Source organism: Cariama cristata, unplaced genomic scaffold (assembly GCF_000690535.1).
Source record: "Cariama cristata isolate BGI_N322 unplaced genomic scaffold, ASM69053v1 scaffold11335, whole genome shotgun sequence".
NCBI classification, from domain to species: Eukaryota; Metazoa; Chordata; class Aves; order Cariamiformes; family Cariamidae; genus Cariama; species Cariama cristata.
Window position 1 is genome coordinate 65,231 of NW_009618168.1, and position 20,215 is coordinate 85,445.

Consider the following 20,215-nt stretch of genomic DNA (forward strand, 5'->3'; position numbering starts at 1 on the left):
TTACTTATGTGTTTCTAAACATTTGCCCTATCCAATAGGTTGACATAATGATAGGTTTATGCACTAAGGACACAGTCTCTGATAGGGTTACTCTTAGCTTGCAGAGGAATATGTTAGAAAAAACATACTACTTTGCTGTCATTGTTCTATTAGTATGTTGAAGCTGTGGTAAAAAAATGAGGCAAAATCTCATGTATTTAGAGATATCACGCAAAAGAACAAGATGAGGTGCAGAGACAAAACAGTTTGAGAACATCAGGAGGCCCTTCCAGAAGGGACAACTCATGTGAAAATGAATATTGTGAAAAACTGGGAAAAAGAATGATCATATTTAAGAGACTATAATATTATTCTCTTTTTCTCTCAGATATATGTGGGAGAAATATTTTTATATAAGTTACTAAATTTAAAATATGGTGTCAGTTGCCAAACATACTGTATTCCAACTGATATTTAAGGGTTGGTACCTAGACAAGAACTTTGTTGCAAATATTATACCTCTGGGGCTTGTGCAGGTATTCATTTTGTTTGCTCATTTGCCATCTATACAGATATTTTGCACATTTTCAAAATGTGTTCTCGTCCTACAGGCTTTCTCATCTTGCAGATGATTAATGCATTTGACACAAAATAAATGAGAGAAGAAATTATATTCCATTGTTATCCAGGATTTTAGTTAGGAATTTTGCATTTTCACTGTTCATCAATGCCGTTATTATGCAATTCAACAAAATCTCTGCAGCTTCTTGCCTTGCAAGGGAAATACCAGTCCTGAAATTTGGTAATGGAAGTTTACTTTTTCTTTCTAAAAGCTTTATTTCTATTTCTCACAGAACTTGGAGGTGTTATTTATTATCAACATAAAAGAAATTATCTCCTTGCTCTTTGGGTTTAGAAAAAAATTTGCAAATCAGTGTTGTTAACTATGTTTTCAATGCAGTTGATAAAATAGAAGAGAAACGTAGTTCTTGAAGAAAAGAATCCTGAATCTCCATACCTATTCATTTCTATTTTTACTTATGCCAGGATTTTATGTACTTCTATCTGTGTAAAATAGTGCTCAGTCTAATCATGATGAAAGAAATCAAATTAAAGTACCAATGTCATGTGGCTTTATGGGGGGTTAGATACAGTTCTTAGAGTTAGTTTGTCTTAGTCATTTACATATTTTGTCATTTTTCCACAGAGAGTGTACACAGAGCTATTTTGAGCATTTAATGTGCTCATTCTTCTCCTCATGATTAAAGTCATAAAACTGCACTGACCCAGAGAGAGGCATTATGAATGTATAATTTCAATTTACATGTGTTCATAAAGCCAAACAATATTGTGCTCTTCTAAAATGGAGATGTGTTAGTAACATGGGTTCGTTGTTTGCATCTGAATGCAACATATCTCATAGCACTGCTGTGGTTTAAAGTTGGTTCATAGTGGCCAAATTCTCTAATGAGAAGTGAAGAGTAAGGCTTCACACTTAGTTAAGGCACTTTGAGTTATTTCTTCACTGACGAAATATATACAAGGTGATTATGTTTTCAAGAAGTTATTCTGTAAAAGAGGTCTATTTTCTGATCATTTAATTGATTGCTTATAGAAAGAGCCAGCAACTCTTCTGGCTAGTTAAGTCTGACTTTGAGGTTTAGTTACAGTCATTTTCCTGTGCATTTGGTCCTCTCCATATCTAAAGTATTGCCTTTCCAATTCTTCCCTCTAAATATTTTTTATTTTAGTGGAGAGCATGTTATTTAGAGGGGCAGTTTGCTCACTTTCCTGTTTTCAGAAAACATTAGAAGTAGAATGTGCTTTTTCCCAACACACCCATGTATTCCTAACTTGCTAACTCACTACCTGGTATTTTCCGATATTTTGTATCTAGAAAGTACTGATGCTTGCTCAAAGTCACTCCAGATCCTTTCAAGTCTCAAGGCTGCCTAAATAATCCATCTCTTCACTCTCTCTGCTTTACCATCATTTTAACCTTTGTTGTAACCCAATGCCAGCACTGTGAGTTTTGAAGGTGATTTTGTTATCTGTAGTGACCTTAGGCACACACCCAGTGATTATTGTGATTTGATGTATTGCAGGTTCAATTTTGCTAGGATCAGTCTATGAGAAAGGAGTATTTTGGTTGTTATGTTTGTGTTAATGTAAATTGCTTTAGACTGAGCAAAGCCTGGGTTCCTTACATGCCATGCATAATTGCTTTTGTAATTATATTGATTTTTCCATACTAGGTCAGTATTGGTAGCCAGAAGCTGTTTTTGAACTGGCTATGTCATCTTCAGGCTCCATAAATATGAAGATAATTGTAAAAAACCTAAGAATGGTCACTGTGACGGTTTGAGTCTTTTCTGTACATAAAATACACTTGAAATTAAAAAACAAAAACCAAAACCCAAACCTCAAACTAAAAACAACCTACATAGCTACTAGTTATTGCCAGCAAGCTAGGGGCCTCTAACTAACTAGGTTGAGGAATGGTTTTAATGTGCATCCCATTCATTTCAGTTAGGACCAGAAGGATAATATGAAACAGCAATAGTGACAGCCAGTGCCTTCATCATGAAAGCTCTTAGAAATAGAGAGCACAAAGGAAGAACGTGTCACACCAAATGAAGAAAAATTTCCTTCAGTGTTTAAAAAATTCTCCACTTGTCTTATCCATCCGTATTGCCTTTAATCTGAAGTCCTGTGTGAATTCACTGATCCAAAGCCAAATATAGCCCAAACCATGATAGTTACTATTTCTCTACGTATTATAACAAACTGAGGATTTTCCAGGCTGGAATGTTCCAGGTAGATTCCTAATTATTCTGAAAGTACCAGTGTTCTTTACATTTGGTGATTCACTGAGGCAAAGAGTTGATGAGTGATCCTGTGGGAGAGAAAAGTTCAGACTGGCTTCCATCTCTTATTCCACACCTCAGGGAGAGTATGAAGTGGCTTTGAGGGTCAGGTCACATAACAGTCTGGTCACACAAGAGCACTCAAGGGAAATGAGCTTCTGGAATTTGTTAAATCTTTCTTTTCTGTCTGTCTTTCCATCCCCTAATTTCCTGTCATTCAGAGCTTATTTTGCCAAGAGACTGGCACCATATCAATCCACTGTGTGCTAAAAGCAATTATTTTTCTTGCAAATTATTATCACAAAGTGCACTAGTGTAAAATTCTGCTTATTAATGAACTAGAAACTAGTGTCCACTTGTGCAATATCCTGCTGTGGCTTTGTGAAAGTTCAGAAAAGCAAATATTTTCAAATCACCAAATCAAAGCATAGACTATTTTGTCCTTGAGAAGCAAATTAGGATTCTGAACTCCCTCCTCATGGATGAGAAATTCTTGCTATATTAAAGCAAAGACCCTCCTTTGTCTTCGCATTAAGGCTATTAGCGTACAGCTCATGAGAATGGCCTCACTGCTGTTCCAGTGGCTCTTCCTGTCTCCAGATGGGTTAAGAATCATGAACAATTCTCTGCATTCCTTTTGCAATCTTGTTTTTCTCTTCCCATCTGTTCAGGAGTATTTATTTCCTCTCCTCTGCTCATCCTTATTTTTCATCCCCTAGAAAAGGAGCTCACACTGTTTGGAGGATCTTCATATTACCAAAGATGTCACTTCCAGAGTCCATCTTATTGCATACCTAAGAGATGATGCTTCTTTTAAACTGGTAAAACAACCTCATCAGCATCTTCACCTGCCTCTCCCAGCTTTGTCAATTTGACTTTTAAAAATTCAGTCAATGTATTGTTGTATTCTTCTTTGAGGTTTTCACTCACTGTTCTGGAGTGGAGATACTGATGATATTGTTCACAGATTTCACAAAATGGTTTTTTTCTGATTGAAAGGGTGTTTTGAAGAATGATAATTTACTTACAGGTTTGAAGTAAACTAGTCAAACTGGTCTGTATAAAGTTTCCATCATGGGACTTGAATTATGCTAATGGACTAGATGACATAGATCAGTCCCTCTTGAGTTTGTTCTGAAAATACGCATGTTGGTTTTTTCCACCTCTTTTGTGCCAACCCTGACCTAGTAGTGGGTTTTTTTATTTAACTTTGTGGGTTCAAAATGCTCTGCATCTCTGGCAACAGTTTTGAATCTTTTATTATGTCATGCTGGTCACTGAATGAAACTTCATTGAAGCTGATGGGCTTGTTAATATTCATGTTTCATTCAAAATAAATGCAGCCCTCATGTGTTTGTGTCACTGACAGCTGAAACAATGCCAACCACACCTACAGCGCAGGGGACATGGACAAGGAGTTGGAGATTTAAGCAAAGTGTGCAGAAGGTTGTGCTATTGGTTCAGATAAAATGTTTCTGTGTGTGCAGAAACAACAACTTAGAAAAATGCTAAAAAATTCCATGGAGAAAATAAGGCCAGAAAAGCAATTTAAACCTATTTTAAGAAAGAAAAGGGGAGGCAGACCCCTTTTGTACACAGTTCTTGGAAGGACACTTGTAACTACAAGCAAAGAGGTGGTTTCTTTCTGGTCTGGATTCATTCTCCTTCTAGGGGACCAAAACCTTCACATAACATAAAGTGGAAATAAAAGACATTGCACCTAATAAATACTTCATTCCATCACTGATTAATCTCCCTAATGAAAATAGCCTACAAACCTCCTCTTGCTTCAACCTAAGTAAAAAACGGTGACATTAATAGCAGAAGTGAATCCAATTTCTGAGGAGATAAGCTGAAAGTTTCTGTTAACCTTGCACTCACATGGAAGAGAGAAAAAATATTTTCATTTGAAACTATTTTCTATTTCTAATATCCTGGAGGAGAGTAATTGTATTGTCTCACCTCAAATAACGTAAACTACTGCTACCCAAACATGATCTTCTTGGGAGGTAAACTGAGATATATTCATTACTTCAGGAACACAGCTCATAAGCTGAGAAGATAAGTGTGACAGGGGTTTTAGCAGTCATTTTGGCTGCTGGCATGCTACTACACTTCTTGAAAAAATTTCACTTCTTTAGCTCTGGGAGCTAGAGACTGGCTCTACAGTTCAGAGCCTATCACCCTGAATTGTCCAGAACATAACTACAAGGTAGGAGAGGGAATAAAAATCCGCCTGTCTTGGCAGGAATCCAGAGAAGACTTTGGTGGTTTCTGCCAGAAACAGAAGACTTCTAAGACAAACTGGCAAAAAATTAATTAGACAAGCTTAGGCTTGCAGATTAAACTCAATGAAAAAAAGCCAAAAGTGCTGAGAGGCCATAGAATTTGCTGCAGAACCTGAGTCTTCTTGCATCAGAGCATCAGAAGAGGAAGCAGTTATCAGTGAAGAAAATGGAAATGGATTTTCAAGAGCTTATAAATATGTGTGTGTTTAATATGCACTACGGAGAAGGAGATTTTGGTCTGTCTCCTGACTGATGTTTTTGTATTTTTAGAATAAAACTGATTTCTAAAATTAAAGAAATTAATGTAAAAAAAACACCCTAGTTAATTGCTGAGATTATGAAAAACTTGACCTAAATAAATAAATAAATGTACTTGAAATTATGCAAAATGCCTAGGTAGTTGTGAGGACATATGAACTCATAATTGCTTTGGGTTTCTTTGTGATAAAATATGAGTAATGACTACCTACTAAGTGTCCTACAGAGTCAGTTTATGGAAATCTGTTTTAAAGATGAAGCCCAGATCATCAAAGGAAAGGATCTATAAAGGCAGCTGATTTGCAATGGACAGATTATCCTGTCTGTAAAAGCACACATCATTGTAGCTACCTGCTGTGGTAGTTTTCTAGAAAAGGAAGGAGAAGATAAAGTGAAACAATTTTCATAAAGGGATTCTGGCTGCTGAAGTTTTCCTGGCTTTGAAGGAGAGATGGATGCTTGTTTATTTGCTGAGCACTTTTGATGAGCAAAAGCAGTAGGAAAAAAAATAGATGCAAACCAGGAGGCAATGTATCTAGTAAATACCATATACAAGGAAACTACAGGGGAGAAAATAAGCTTATTTTGATGCTGAATTTTGATGCTGAATTTACTCTAATGCATTACTCTAACATTAAGTGTAAAACATGGGATGATCTAAGAAACTTTATCATTGTAAAGCAGTCATCCTGATCAAGTATGGATTCTGTACAGCAGTGATAAAAGAGAAATACTCACCATTGACCTGCTGCAAAGATGGAGTAAGTCCTATGAGGCATCAAGGAATTAATCATGCCTTCCTCAGTTCGGAGCCTAACCTATCATTCTGATGAAAAGATAAAAGCAGATTCAGCGGGCTACTGAAAGCAAGTTTGCAGGAGAATTCATGCTCGCTAAGGAATAGATGGAGCCAGGGATGTTGTGGCATGAAGAGAAGGCTGACCCAAAGGGCAGGATGAGGACTGCCCTCACAGCAGGCTAGGACCTCTGGTGAAAAACATACACAGTGTCCCCGCTGCGTTTGAAAAAATACTGGGAATGGTGTTCCATGACACATTATGTTTGTTCGACCCAGGTAGTATTTGCTGCATGCTAGTGTCTGAGTGAAAACCAATACATCTGCCAGAGATCCATGATAAGCTGAAGATTTCTTACTACCTACTGTACCCAGCAAGATACAACTTGTTTAAAAAAGAGGCCAGTGTGCACGTCCAAGGTGCCATGCCAGTCTTCCTCTGAAAAAAGAAGGAATAAGGCTCCAATATGTCCATCTTTACAGATAAACAGCAACATTTTTTAAAACTCCTCTTATTACAGAGCAGTTACTTGGAAGTTCAACAGTATTGCAAAAGCAGAGGATAGATGGACATGGGGAGACCTTTCAAAGCTGAGCACAGTTTAGCATTTCCACAATTCTTAAGGGCTCTTACATCTGCTCTTGTCTGAGCCTGTTTTAGACTGCCTTTTGTATGGGGCACAGATTCTGATATTTACACTTTGAGAGAAGTATTGGTGAACAGACAAATAATTTAAGTAGCTATTTACAGCAAATGTATGAGTAAGAAGCATTTCCTTCAGGTTTTGTACTGGAGGACAGGAGTGCACATAGGTAGTGGTTTCCCACAGTGGTGCATTACATTCGTGAGTCATAAAGACCGCAAAATCCACTGCAAAGTTTTAACAATTATCTATAGTAAAGCTCATGTCTAATTGAGAAAACCTTGATGGGAACAGACACCAGATGCTGCCTGAAAAAGATGGAAAGGAACTGATTGATTAAGAATGATGAATGTGTTTAGAAATAAATAGATGCTTCCCTGTGTAATGTGAATGGGGACACAGGTTCCTGCAGCATGCATACCCTGAGACCTCTTAAGAAGAGGACTTGGATGTCAGAGAATAGTGATGGTATGGAAGATACACCCATGCTAGCATGCAGTACCAGCACTTGTTGTTATAATAAAGGCTTTTCATTTACAGCAGAAAGTTTGAAAAATGAAAGAATAAGTAAAGAAGATAGGAATTACTTCACAACAGCAGGTGATGATGGATGCAGGTTGCAAGACCTAAAGCAAAATGAAAGACGTGAAAAAAGTAAAGTGTAATTCTTGTGGGAGGTATTTCTTTCATTGTATCTGTCTACTTGATATAGGCTAGTAGCTCAACTTTGTTGGGTTTCAGTGAAGAACTACTGAAAGCCAACAAAGAAACCTTAACAGCAGAATCGAAAATTTTGAAAGCTTCTCTCTCACCTGAAGGTGGGAAAATTGAAATAACTCTGATGTTGAAGCTGATGGAGGTGGGGAGAAGAGAAAGTAGTGTTCCTTATGGCTGTTCCCAAATCCTAAAATAGCAGAATCACATTTGCCTCAGAAATTGTATCTTCAAATTGGGCATGGCCTGCCTCATTAGTTGTCAAAGAAATGGGACTCTGAGAAATCATAGGAACTAATTCATTGAGATCCTTTTCAGTTTTCTAGAGGATTATGAAATAGTCAGGAAAAGATTACACTAAAGTTTTGGGCTGGTGATTTGAAAACATCTTGAAATAAATGTAGCATGCAAATACTACTGTTTTAAAATAGTTTCTATTTTGTAAATGTCTTCTTTCTGCTGGCATGAGCCTTGGTGCCATTCTAGATTCCACCACTGTGACAGACCAAAAGTGTTGTTACAATACAAAGTGGGTGAAATCTACTGTACATCTGCTCATACTCTTCCGTTAGACTACATGTGAAAAACCGTTTTAAGTTCTTTATCTGCTAGACAGCAGGAGCTCTAGGGACTGTTAAAGCATAGACACTACGCAGGGCTGACCATGAGTTTGCGCACAGGTAGGTCTGAATGAAAATCCAGTGATCTGGAAGGAGTTGTGTGTGCAAGAGTGTGGATGAGAGAGATAGAGAAATGCCACAGCAGTGCATATGTAAGCAGCAAAGAAACTCTGGAGAAGAACTTGAAACAGAACACTTGGAAAAAAAAGAAAGTCCAAGGAGTGCTATGGGACAAGTGCCACACAGGAAATGCTAGGAACCATGAGCTCCATGGAAAATGCTTTCCTTCCTTTGCGTCATATTCAATTTAGGACAACAGAACTGTATGTATACTACTCATAAATAAACATGATTGCACCAAAGAGATAACTGACTTACAATTGTTTTTCCCATCTATGTGACCCTTTTTTTTTTTTTTAGCTTACTGGTTGGGTCCAAAGGATATCCATAATTTGGATGGTTTGGGAAATCTAGTTCAACAGTGTGAAACCAGCAAATCCCCATAAAGGGGAATTTCATGAATAGAGTTTTGCCTTTTTTCCCCCTCCCTTTTCCTCTCTCCACCTGATAGTAGAGTGACTTAATACCAAGTATCTGGGCTACCATTAAGGGACTCGGAGAAAACAGATGTAACAGGTAAGAAATTAGCTATATTAATGGAATATGCATTATAAAAAGGCAAAGTGGTCCTTTTAGACAAAGTCTGAGGAAGGAGGTTATTTGTTTTCATGTGCTATGCCTACATATAATTTATAGGAAAATAAAAATTTACTAATTGTTTTTACATCTTTTTTTACCATAATTATGGGCTTGCTAAGGTGTGGAAGTGACCTAATAGTTACAACTGTGACCTCTTAGTTATTGTTAATTTTACTGTCAGTATGTGCTTCACATCTCCTACTTAATGGTATGCTAATTGTACAGCAGGATGTCACATTCTCCAACATACAGATTCCCTATTTCAATTACAGCTAAGTAAATCTCCATTACTAATGAGTAAGCATTTCTTTTCCACGTACATTTGCATTATAATGGGCATTTTCTTTATGCACTAAAATTATTCTTTCCTTGACAACAACTATATATTTTATTCTACAGTAAAGGCTACGACATGATGATTCATTCCTTTCTGTTGGGTTTATCTGTGTTTAAATTGTCAAATGTTCTGGATAGCCTGACATTTTCTGTCCCGTTATTTTTCTGTACTTCCAGAATAAATTTATGTATTTGCTTTAAGAGAACCTACTTAAGACAAATCGCAAAAAAGTAAGCTTATGTGTCGGTCATAAATTAAGCCTTATTTTCAAAATTGTTGCATTGTTTCATTCATGTTGCTGAGAAATCTCAACTATTTATGGCAGTGCAAAGTGACCTTTATGATGTAATGTTTGACTGATTTGAATATAAAGAGCAAGTGACCACGAGTGACCCCTATCACTGCAAAATCCCACTCTGCTTAACAGAGCATAGCTCTTTGGCTATTAAATACGATCCCCCAAGCAGACATTTGCTGTCCTGCTGATGCATGTATCTACAAATGCAATGGGCAGCTGAGTAAAACGAAGGGGGAAGGCCTCCTGTTACATCTGAGCTATGCAGCTTTGCTGCCAAATCCGCTCCCTCTTGGGGGCTGTGGCCAGTCCCTGGGTGCTGCTGAACTGCTGAACTTGGGCAGCCGGGTGCTGCCGGCAGAGGATTCCCTTCGTCTGCCAGCACGGTGACCCAAGAGGCTTTCCCTGCTCTGCATCAGGAAATAAGGATATTGGCAAATTGAGTCCCTGTGGTGGAGATCCTTCCTTCATTCCGCATGGCCCCGGGAAGATGTATCACCTTTTATACACAAATAAGAACTGTGAGTTTTATTGATAAAGTGATAGCTTAATCTTTGATAATGCGCAGCAAAGCAGACGTTGCTGTGGTTTTGGTGTGGCCACTCCCTATGCAGTAAATTATGCCACAGGGATCTTTTTTTGACGCCCAAAGAAGGTTTATGTGTCAAAGAGAGTGCATTAAGTAACAATCGTTAATATTCTTGACGATTTTTAAGTTGGCCTGGTGGTGGGTGTGTATGTGGGGAAGAAGATGGGTGTTGGGTTCTTTTAATGATATAAGTACATGGGATATTTTAAAGAAACAAAATGTTGTGAAAGCTTTAGGTAGCATTCCAGAAATGCAGGAGGAAATGTATGCAACCAGCTGTTAGAAATAATAGATTGATTTCCTGATCACTGTGCATGAATTCTTTCTAGCCTTGTGTATATCCTGATAATTGGATGGCTTACAGTATAGATACAAAGTTTGTTTTGTTTTTATTTTGAAAGGCCTACGGTATGCAGCCTTTTTCCCAGACAGCAGCAAAAAACAAGGTGAACAATTTTTGCACTATGTGGTTTTGAATTCTGTCATATTTTCTATTACGTTTCTGTCTTCCATTAGGATAGCTTAGTTTACTATATTAACCACCACCATCATCCATATCACTTCCAATTCTGAGTTTAGTCTACATTATGTATGTATGTAGTTTGATGATTTTTTCTCTCTCCCGGGGGCTGGAAGTGGTTACTCACATGTTACAGTTCAAGATGTTGTTACAATGGTTGCCCTTTAATCAGTCATTTTCGGAGTGGCTGATGACACCTGGTGGTGTATTTTGGAAATGCAGACGTAACCGTGTTTGCAGCTGGCGGAGAATTTTGTCCTGTCCTATCCCGAGCACTGACAGTCAGAGTTTGAGCGATTTAAACCAATCTGATTTCCTGCATGAAAAAAAATGTATTGGGAGCACGTTCTCCTCCCATTCAAACTTATGTAAACCAAGAGAAGCAATAACATTTCATTGCTGTTGGAGCAAAATTAATGCCTCTGACCTTGCTATTGAAGTCAACAGGGTAGTTGTTCACAAGGGCTATGTACCTTTTTTATTGTCTTATTAACTTTCAAATATATTGCACAAATGAATGTTTTATATATACTTATGCACTAAATATACTGCATTAAACTAAAAATCTTTTCTGTGAAAAACCTGGGTGATTATATTTAGAAATAATGGTGTTTTCAAAGCTTTACAGTGAATACTGAAGGAAGCTTCTTCTGGTGTTTTATCTAATGTCATGGTTTCTGGCTTAAGTGTATGATTTTTCTTGCCAGCAAGTATATTTCTGTATGTTTATGAAATTCCACATCTCTTTGCCAGCATATTTCCTAACAGTGGAATATCTGGGATATACCAATAAGTAACTAGTATGAATACAAATTAATAATCCTGGAATCCTGATTCTGTGGTGAAACTCCTAAGTAGCTGGGACCTATTGGGGTCTTCTCAGTTTGATTTTTATCTGGATAGATCTTTAATCAAAACTGATTCTTTTTCTTGCTTAATTGGCCCTTTGCTGCCATCTGATTATTTTTTTTTTTAGTTTCATAAAGAAGATAAGTATTACAGTTAATATGAAAGGAATAGAAAGCAGTACTTTATCCTGATTTTTCTCAGTCTACGGGCAAATCAAGTACATTGACAATGCAGTATCTTTAGTTGTTTCTAAAATATCGTAAAGAAAGCGGCCACTGGACTTTGTGAAAGGGGAAAGATTGGTGAAACAAGAATGTGTTCTTTATAACCAAATTTGGTGGTATTGTTATGCCATTCTGAGAGATACAGAATTGGCAAGTAAAATTAAATGAGGACAAATGATAGAAGAGTCAAGTTACACTGTTAATCTGAACAACAAAGGAGGGCAAAGTTCTGAGTTCAAAAATCATTGATGAAGGGTTGTTTGGGTTTTTTTCCCCTAAACTTACTGCCCCTGCAGTCCAACATTCATGGCGTATAAACTTCTGTGTAGGCAATCTGGGTTGAGGCTGTCCCTAAATCTCTTATATTTATGGGGGCTCTGGTCAGATGAATTATGTACACAACACGGCTGCTCTTCAGCATAAGGGACTGGAAGTGCCACTTCTGTGTAGCACTTCTTACGCTACTCTGTTGGAGGAGACCTCTCACAGAAGGGCTTAAATGACCATAGTTCCCAGGCATGGGAAAACGAGAATCGGACAAATGCCAGTTCTGACAGTTGGTGGGAACAGCTAACTCCACCTTTACAGCATTACATTAAAAATAACTTGATCAGATTTTTGTCAAGATGATTTATTGAAGAATAGGAGTAATTTTTTTGGAGATCTGAACCCCTTGAAAAGTGACATTTGACATGAAAAGGCATTGGGAATTTTATCTGAGATATGACAGCTATTTTGTCTTCTAAGAAAAAAAGGAAAAGTGTGGCATTTCAGATAACAAACATAAACATTTAACGGTGGCCACTGGCAATTCTGCTTGATTTTAGTACTATAGATTCCTAGAGCAAAATTCTGCCTCCAAATGATATGCATGCTGCTCTCATTTACTTCAGCAAAGCTTGTGCACGTGTTTCAAAGGTCAGAATTTGGCCGTTGGGGCTGAATTTTCAAGGAAGATTATATTAAAGACATCTGTGCATCAGCAGAACCATATTCTTTGTCTTCTGTAGAACATTTGAGGAATAAGCCTAGTGCATTGGGCACTGCAAGTGAAACATTTTCTATTTTTTGAATTGCATTGGGATTGCTTAGCAGAAACATTTCTTGCAGTAATAGGTTCATAATTTCATTTATTTCTTGTAACTCAACACTTTGATGCTGAAAAGTTGTCAGTTTCAAGATAGTAAAGGCTGGAAGGGACCGCCCTTCAGAAAATTACAGTTGAAAATATACTGTAACAATCGAAACAAGGGGAAATAGTCCAAGGAAATAGGTATGGTCTGTTGAGGCGCACAAACTTTTGTTTGTAGTCTAATACAGAGAGGTCAACAAGTGTCCTGCGCAAAGGTAGAAAACAAACCCACTTTTCATTGTGGACAGAGCTCATATTTGAAATTGTTACTAATCAGACACTTGAAAAAACCTAAAACTTGGCATTCATATTCTATTTGAGTTAGTGTGTATTAAATTGATGAAGATCTTCAACCATGTAGGTTTTCCCCTGTTTTTTAAACATTATACACTTCTTAAAATGTTTATAATGTCTAATTGCTGCTGGATTTCAAGACATATCAATTTTGTTCTTAGTTCCTGCAGATTTTGACAGAATGTCATACCAAAATATTTTGTATTTTTTGTAGGACTGGGAAACAGAAAATCATGACTGGTATTGTTTTGAATGCCATTTGCCTGGAGAGGTGTTGATATGTGACCTGTGTTTTCGTGTGTATCATTCCAAGTGTTTGTCTGATGAGTTCAGGCTTAGAGACAGCAGTAGTCACTGGCAGTGCCCAGTTTGCAGGGTGAGTACCTATGAGATTTCATGTGCTGATTAGAGGATTGATATTCATTAATAGATTCATTAAGGTGTCCAGATGGTCTGGTCAGGTTGATGGATAAAGAACTGAATATTGAATCAATGGTACATACCTAGAGCATCTATACAGAGATACCAAAATACCGTGCATGTAGCAGATGGTCATTTTTGAAGACTCCAGTAAGTTTTACGTATGCATTTGAACACACACAGTATACTGTGTGGGAATGTGTGTACGTATGTATGCCACGTGTGAATGCAGTATATTGTGGAAATCTTCAACATGAGTAAACAAATTGCTGTATAAGATGCTACTGTTTTTACTTGACATCATTTTAATGAATCATAATGTAACTTTTTTGTATTTTGATGACTGCATTCTTAATATTTTATTGGAATCATATTTCACATTATAAAGCCACAATCACATTACTGATGAGGGCAGTGTAAAAAAATGGGGTGAAATCCTGCTTCTCATTTACTTCTGTGGATTTTATTGATGCAAAAAGGCCAATCTGCATTTCACCAATAGCATCCATATCTATATTGTTTTTCCTTTAAAATTGCTATTCTTATGAGTATGGTAGGGAAACAGCAGAGTATTTTTTATATACTTTCCAAGAATGAGCAGGTATGTTGTCTGCATGTCATCAGAAGACTAAACATTCTAGTCAGGATGATGCTTACTGGCACCTGGCCTTGAATCAGCCAGATACTTCTTACTGTTGTCATCTCCACATCACCTCCCCCAATGGAGCACAGTCCTAGGCTTCCTTAAATGGAGGGAATAATGCATATGAATGTTTAAGATAAAATTATTGCTATAGAAAGGCATAAAACTGCCAGTTGCACTCTGCCTTGGATTGCTGGAGAGGAAATTCCCTTGCTAAAAGCTTAGATCTAGCCGTAGAGCGGCAGATTGACCTTTAGATGATCTATGCTGCAAGGAATGTAAGGGTTTAGGCACTTCACAGTACAGAGAAGCAGTTTTTGAAAACACGTGGAGTGTTTTGTTTCAAAACAGCACTTTCTGACTGCTGTTACCTTAGAACCAGTTGTAAAAAACCTGTTGCCTGCTGTCTCAGATTGGGAGCTCTCAGGGTGAGGGAAATAGCAAGAAGATCAAGCCTGCCTCAGGGAGGTGGAAAGGAATGAAAAAGAAGTAGTGGCAGGGAAAACCCATTAAGAATAAAGATATATACTGTATCTCTCCATATTAAATTAGTAGCATTTAATTTAGCTACTCATTATTCCCTCTTAAAAACAAAGAATGATCATATATAGGTGAATTGCTTTCAGATTTTTAAATAAATCTCTAATAATTGATGATCCTTGTAATAAGTATTGATAGTTCTTATAACTAGTTAAAATTAGATAAACTGGATCCAGCCTCCACTCTGGTTGACCAAAAATTTTAGATGACACCTGGTGAGAGTAGGGAATGTAAATGGTTTAAGCTGCTTTGTATATGAGGTGGCTTATAACATCTATCTTGTAACATGGATATCGTCAGAGTGGGAATGCTAAATCATTGCATGAAATATGCAGAGATTTGTAGGGTGGTCAGCTTTGAGAACAGTTTGACTTTCATCCTGGAGCCTTGAAATCCTTTATGGCAATGATATTAAACAAAAGTGTACCTTGAAAAAAATCCTGTGAAACTCAGACCATGTTCACTGTGTCTGTCATTCTGCATATTGGTTCCCTTTTTGTTATACAAAGACTAAGGAGAGGTTTGGGGGGCTTTTAAATACGTCCTGCCCCAGAGATCTTTGTCTTGCCTCAGATGACGATCAACCACCTGTTTTTGTGAATATTGCCATTTTGAATGCCATGGCATTATTTTTTCCCCTGTGCTGGCAGCTCCTATTTTCCTTGTAATTTATCCAAATCACTTCGAGCCCTAATTCTGCAAATTTGGATTAAGGAGAGTTGCACAGTCTCTGTAAGCGAAGGAGGTCTAGTTTGGCATGGGAGTTAGCTTGTGTCAGGCTTCAGTATTCTTCTGCTACCTTCTCCCCACCTTCCTAGGAAATGACTGCTCTAATTTTATTTTAAAAGCAGGGGAGAGGCCTATATTCAAAAAACTATGGTAATTTGGAGAGCCCTGGCTGATGTCCAGAGAGCTTAACTATCTTGCATAAGGGCAATGGGATTTACTTTGCATTATCAGCAGTAAATATGTACGTTCAAGAAAAGTAATAGCTGGAACAAAGAGATGCATCTATTTTCATACTTTCTTCTTTTAAGTGGACATAGCACTTTTCACCTGGGGATTTCAAAGCTCTTTACAAAGGTGAAGTAAAAGTGTGTTTGAAACCTAATATATAGGGAGAAATAATCTAAGAACACTTCATTCCTATGTAAAGATTGCTTCTGTAATGCTGCCAAGGTCAGCCAGCCTTTGGATTATTCATTTCACAATTGCTGGTTGTACTAGTTCAATCAACCTGCACAGCTTTATCTTGCACACTTGACTAGTCAGAAACATTTTATAAAGGACATTGCCAAGGATTTGTTCATAACATTAAAATATTTTTCCTCCTATAACATTTATAACACTCCCTTGCAAACCTTGCTCTGAACTCCGTTTCCCTGCTGGTGGTTGTTCTCCACTGCATCCCTAAGCAACAATGTCCAGTTCCTGGCTTTTTTTTTTTTTAAACTTGGCGGTACCAATCTGAATATTTTGTACCCTACATAATTCTCCGCAGGAGTCAAGAGTCAAACAAAGTTCAATTCAAACCACATTGCAGTGACTGAAAATTTTCCCTGACTGCTGACTAATCGTTGTCTTAAGTGAAATAAATTGGTATTACCAGCAAAATTTCTGGTAGATAGGTTGCAAGAGAAAGACTCAGTGTCAAGTGAACTTTGAGATTACATTCCCCAGTACTGGAATGGTCCGTTCAAGACAGGGTTAGTCAACTTGATCTCTAAAGGATGCAGGAGACTTGTACATTTATTGCTGTTTTTTGGTTAGACAAAAGGAGGAAATTAATTTTCTCCAGCTGTTAATTTAGCACCTAAAGACTACAGAAAGTACTGCAAAAATACTAGTGGGTGTTTTTTGGGGGAATAGATATATACAAAAATCTGAATAGGAGAATATTGATCACATGTTGGGGTAACTGACTATTATTATTTCTTTTGTTTAAAAGTTTAAATTTTAAAATAATTTTATAGAAAGGCAAAATTATGCGTGTTGACAGATAGTTTGTCCCAGAGGAATAGATTTTGATTTGTGAAACAAAAAGAAAGAATTATTAATATGGTTTCACTTGACTTTTAAATATTTTACAATCATCTGATCAGAGATTGATCTTCCATGCATGTGGTTTGCAAGGAATTATAACCAATTTACCTACCATAGTGGATGTTTCAGTATTTCTGTTTTTTATATACATGAGGGTAAAGTAAACTGTAGAGCTTAAGATATTAAATGCTGTGCTGATAAGTATTCTATAAATAGGCTATTTCTGAGTTCTGGTACTGTACTAAGCATTTCATAGAGTACATAAAAATACACCATCATGCAGTTCACAATCAACTTTAGACATAATTTGACAAGTGAGAATGACAAACAGTGGAAAGTTAGAAGCACAGAAAGATGAAGTAACTTAAGTGAAGTAACTCAAATACTTAGATCAGGGGGTTTTAGGTACTAGCTGTCAGTCAAGATGGTTAATGTAAAATACAAGGAAAGAAGAAAGAATATGGCTCCATTGACTTACTTTATGGGGTGTTATGGTAGGAGTTTGTTAGATAACTGTATGATGAAACATATTCTATAAACAGGATTTGGCATAATCGCACAAATAATAACCATGGATTGGCAGGTGAAGGGAAGTCCTAGTATAGGACTGATATTAGCACCACATAGTTGAGTGCACAAAGCCCACGCCTGGGGAGGTGTTAGTGCTCGGCAGGTCCCTCCCAGTCACCTTGCAGCCACATGCACCCTTGAGTAAATCAGGGAGCTGGCAGAACTGGGCACTGCATAGGGCATATTTAGTAAAGCATAAACGAATTTGTCCACAGCAGTGAGAAAACTGGGAAACCTCCACTTAGAGCCTCCTACCACCTTCTCTGAGCACGTAAAAGCATATTTAATTCATATGATGCTTCATATTCAGAAGGTGTTTAATGCACCATACAAGTACAAACCAATTTGCGGATTCAGCTGTAACATTTCCAAAAGCACCTAATGCTTTGAAAAGTCTAGTTTAACTGTATATGGTCTTGAAAGAGGCAGGTTTTATGCCATATTCTGCTCATGCAGATGCTTTTCTGTATGCTGCTTAGGGCATATTGTACACTGGTTACTCTGAGACCCATGCCAGGTACCTGCATACCTTGCTTAACGGCACAGGAAACCCGAGGACCTGAGGGTTGGAAGTTTGAGAGAGCGGCAGTGCAGTAAAGCTTTCCATATATAGCACCAAATTCCTCTGGAAATTTAAGCCCTAACAAAATCCAAGAGCCAGTGGGTAAAGCGAGGAGTTTCTAAACAGCAGTGGTGAATGTATGTTAGACTCATGCACGTAGTTCCCTTCTGCAGATATACCCCTGGAAACCTGAGTTGTTTCTGAAAACGGAACTGGTGCCTTAGGAACATGTATCTGTCATTGATCAGCCTTCGCCTAACCCATCACTGAACTGAAATGAAGCTCTTTGATGTGTGTATACACATGACAGTTGAGAGAGGAAGGGAAAAAAATATTCATCAATGGGAGATTATAGGGAAACGGAAACCTCTTTACATGGAGAAAATGTAATTTAAATGCTTATAGCTAAACAGAATGCTGGCACTAACACATTGCATTTCTTAGAGTTTCTCTGTTTTTTTTCTCTTCAAATGAAAGATTGCAGCAACTGCAGCATAGTGACCATTGTCACCCTGGGAGTTGAGAGCTACATGCTAACTCAGGGTGCAAAGGATAATCACTGCCATCATAAATGGTGCTACTGCAGGGAGGAGTGTTTCTTGGCAGTACCCTGGCTACTGCTAACCTTGTGTGATTCATAAAGTCTTGCAGTGAATTCCTGCACTATAAGCATGTCAGAATTGCTAAATAAGTCACACCTGCACAGTGCAATATATTGCTACCCTCTTTAACAGCTAAGCAGTATTATTAAGTTGGAATATTGAATATAAACAGCAATGTAAATCCAACCTTCAGGTACCAGCTTCAAAGAAATAGATGTGCCGCAGAGAATAAGGCATATATAAGGTATTTCCTGCACCCACAAGCAGAGTTAGGTTGCAGCCTTGGCCTTCCACCTACCAGATCTCATTAATCTTCTACACAAGGATTGCTATTGTGAAGGTTATTACTTCATTCCTATATCCCCTACATAAATACATATGCCTGACAAAGCTTTTCAGTTTACCTTGATTCAAAGCAGAAGGGTTGCAGATTTCTCTAAAAAATTATGTGACTTAGGAATCATCTTTGTTGTGGGTTAACCCTGGCAGGCAGCTAAGCACCACACAGCCGCTCTATCACTGTCCCCAACTCTCACTGGGACAGAGGAAGAGAAAAGGAAGAGTGAAAGCAAGAAAACTTTTGGGTCAAGATAAATATTGTTTAATAAGTGAAGAAATTGAAGAAGAGAGAAGGAAAACAAAACAAAACAAGTGATGCAAAGGCAATCACTCCCCACCTTCCATGGGTAGACTGGTGCCCAGCCAATTCCTGAGCAGAAGATGGCTGACCCCCTTAAACCCCTTCCTCTCCCTTTCTGTTGCTAAGCATGACATTATATGGCATGGAATCTCTCTTCGGGTAGTTCAGGTCATCTGCCTGGTTGTGTCTCCTCCCAACCTCTTGCGTACCCCCCAATCTGTTTGCTGTGGCGGCAGAGTGAGAAACAGCAAAGGCCTTGACACTATGCAAACACTGTTCAGCAAAAACTAAAACATCAGTGTGTTATCAACACTGTTTTGGTCACAAATCTAAACCACAACACCATATGAGCTGCTATGAAGACAACTAACTTCATCCCAGCCTGTACAATCCTGTATTAATATATCCCACAAATAGGATATCTAAAAGTATAAAGATCCTGATAATCTTTTGGGGCTGAATTGAACCGTAGCAGTCTCTCAGAAAGAAACTTGTACTTAAACAAGGTTTGCAGTAGTGTATCTTAGTAGATGTGACTGTAGGAAAAGATACACAGTAGATCTTGCTACTTTTACAGATTTATAAGCCACCATCATTGTTTTGTTTTGCAAAAGTAGGAAATTAAAAGACCTAATTTTCATTTATACTTGCTTCTATATCACTCTGGCTATAAAGGGACCTGAAAGTGGGTATATTTTCTTGTGTCAGAGCAATATAAATAGATTTTATGACAATCATATCCCCCATCTAGTATTATCTATTTTCTTCCTTTAAGGGTCTCTAGGTTGACTTCTCTTAGAACACTACAAGTCTTCAAAATACAAAGTAGGGGGGTTTTAATTAAAAAATTACACATTTTCCTTTATAGCTTTCAAACGATGTGTGAGTGGTACCTCCTAAAGGGCTAATCTTTGTTGAAAAGCAAATGAAGCGGTTGGATTATAACTTGCTTTCTACAAAGGGTGAGCAACCTTGCCATAAAAAGACATTTTGCTGGCTCATAGGCTCCAATTCCCTAAATTTATTACCTTTCAACATCTAGTAGAGGAACCTGGAGATCAATTTTTTCTTAAAATAAATCAGTGTAGGG

General features: G+C 37.7%; 1 protein-coding gene across 1 annotated transcript in view; it reads left to right on the top strand.

Moving 5' to 3' along the window:
• Nucleotides 1–20,215, top strand: part of LOC104162102 (zinc finger MYND domain-containing protein 11) — a gene marked incomplete at its 3' end in the record, with an annotated part of 50,215 nt that overhangs the window by 20,678 nt on the left and 9,322 nt on the right. The window contains exons 3-4 of the mRNA XM_009700753.1: nucleotides 10,488–10,532; nucleotides 13,320–13,481. Of these exons, the coding sequence (XP_009699055.1) occupies nucleotides 10,488–10,532; nucleotides 13,320–13,481 (207 nt within the window). The remainder of the gene's footprint in view (nucleotides 1–10,487; nucleotides 10,533–13,319; nucleotides 13,482–20,215) is intronic.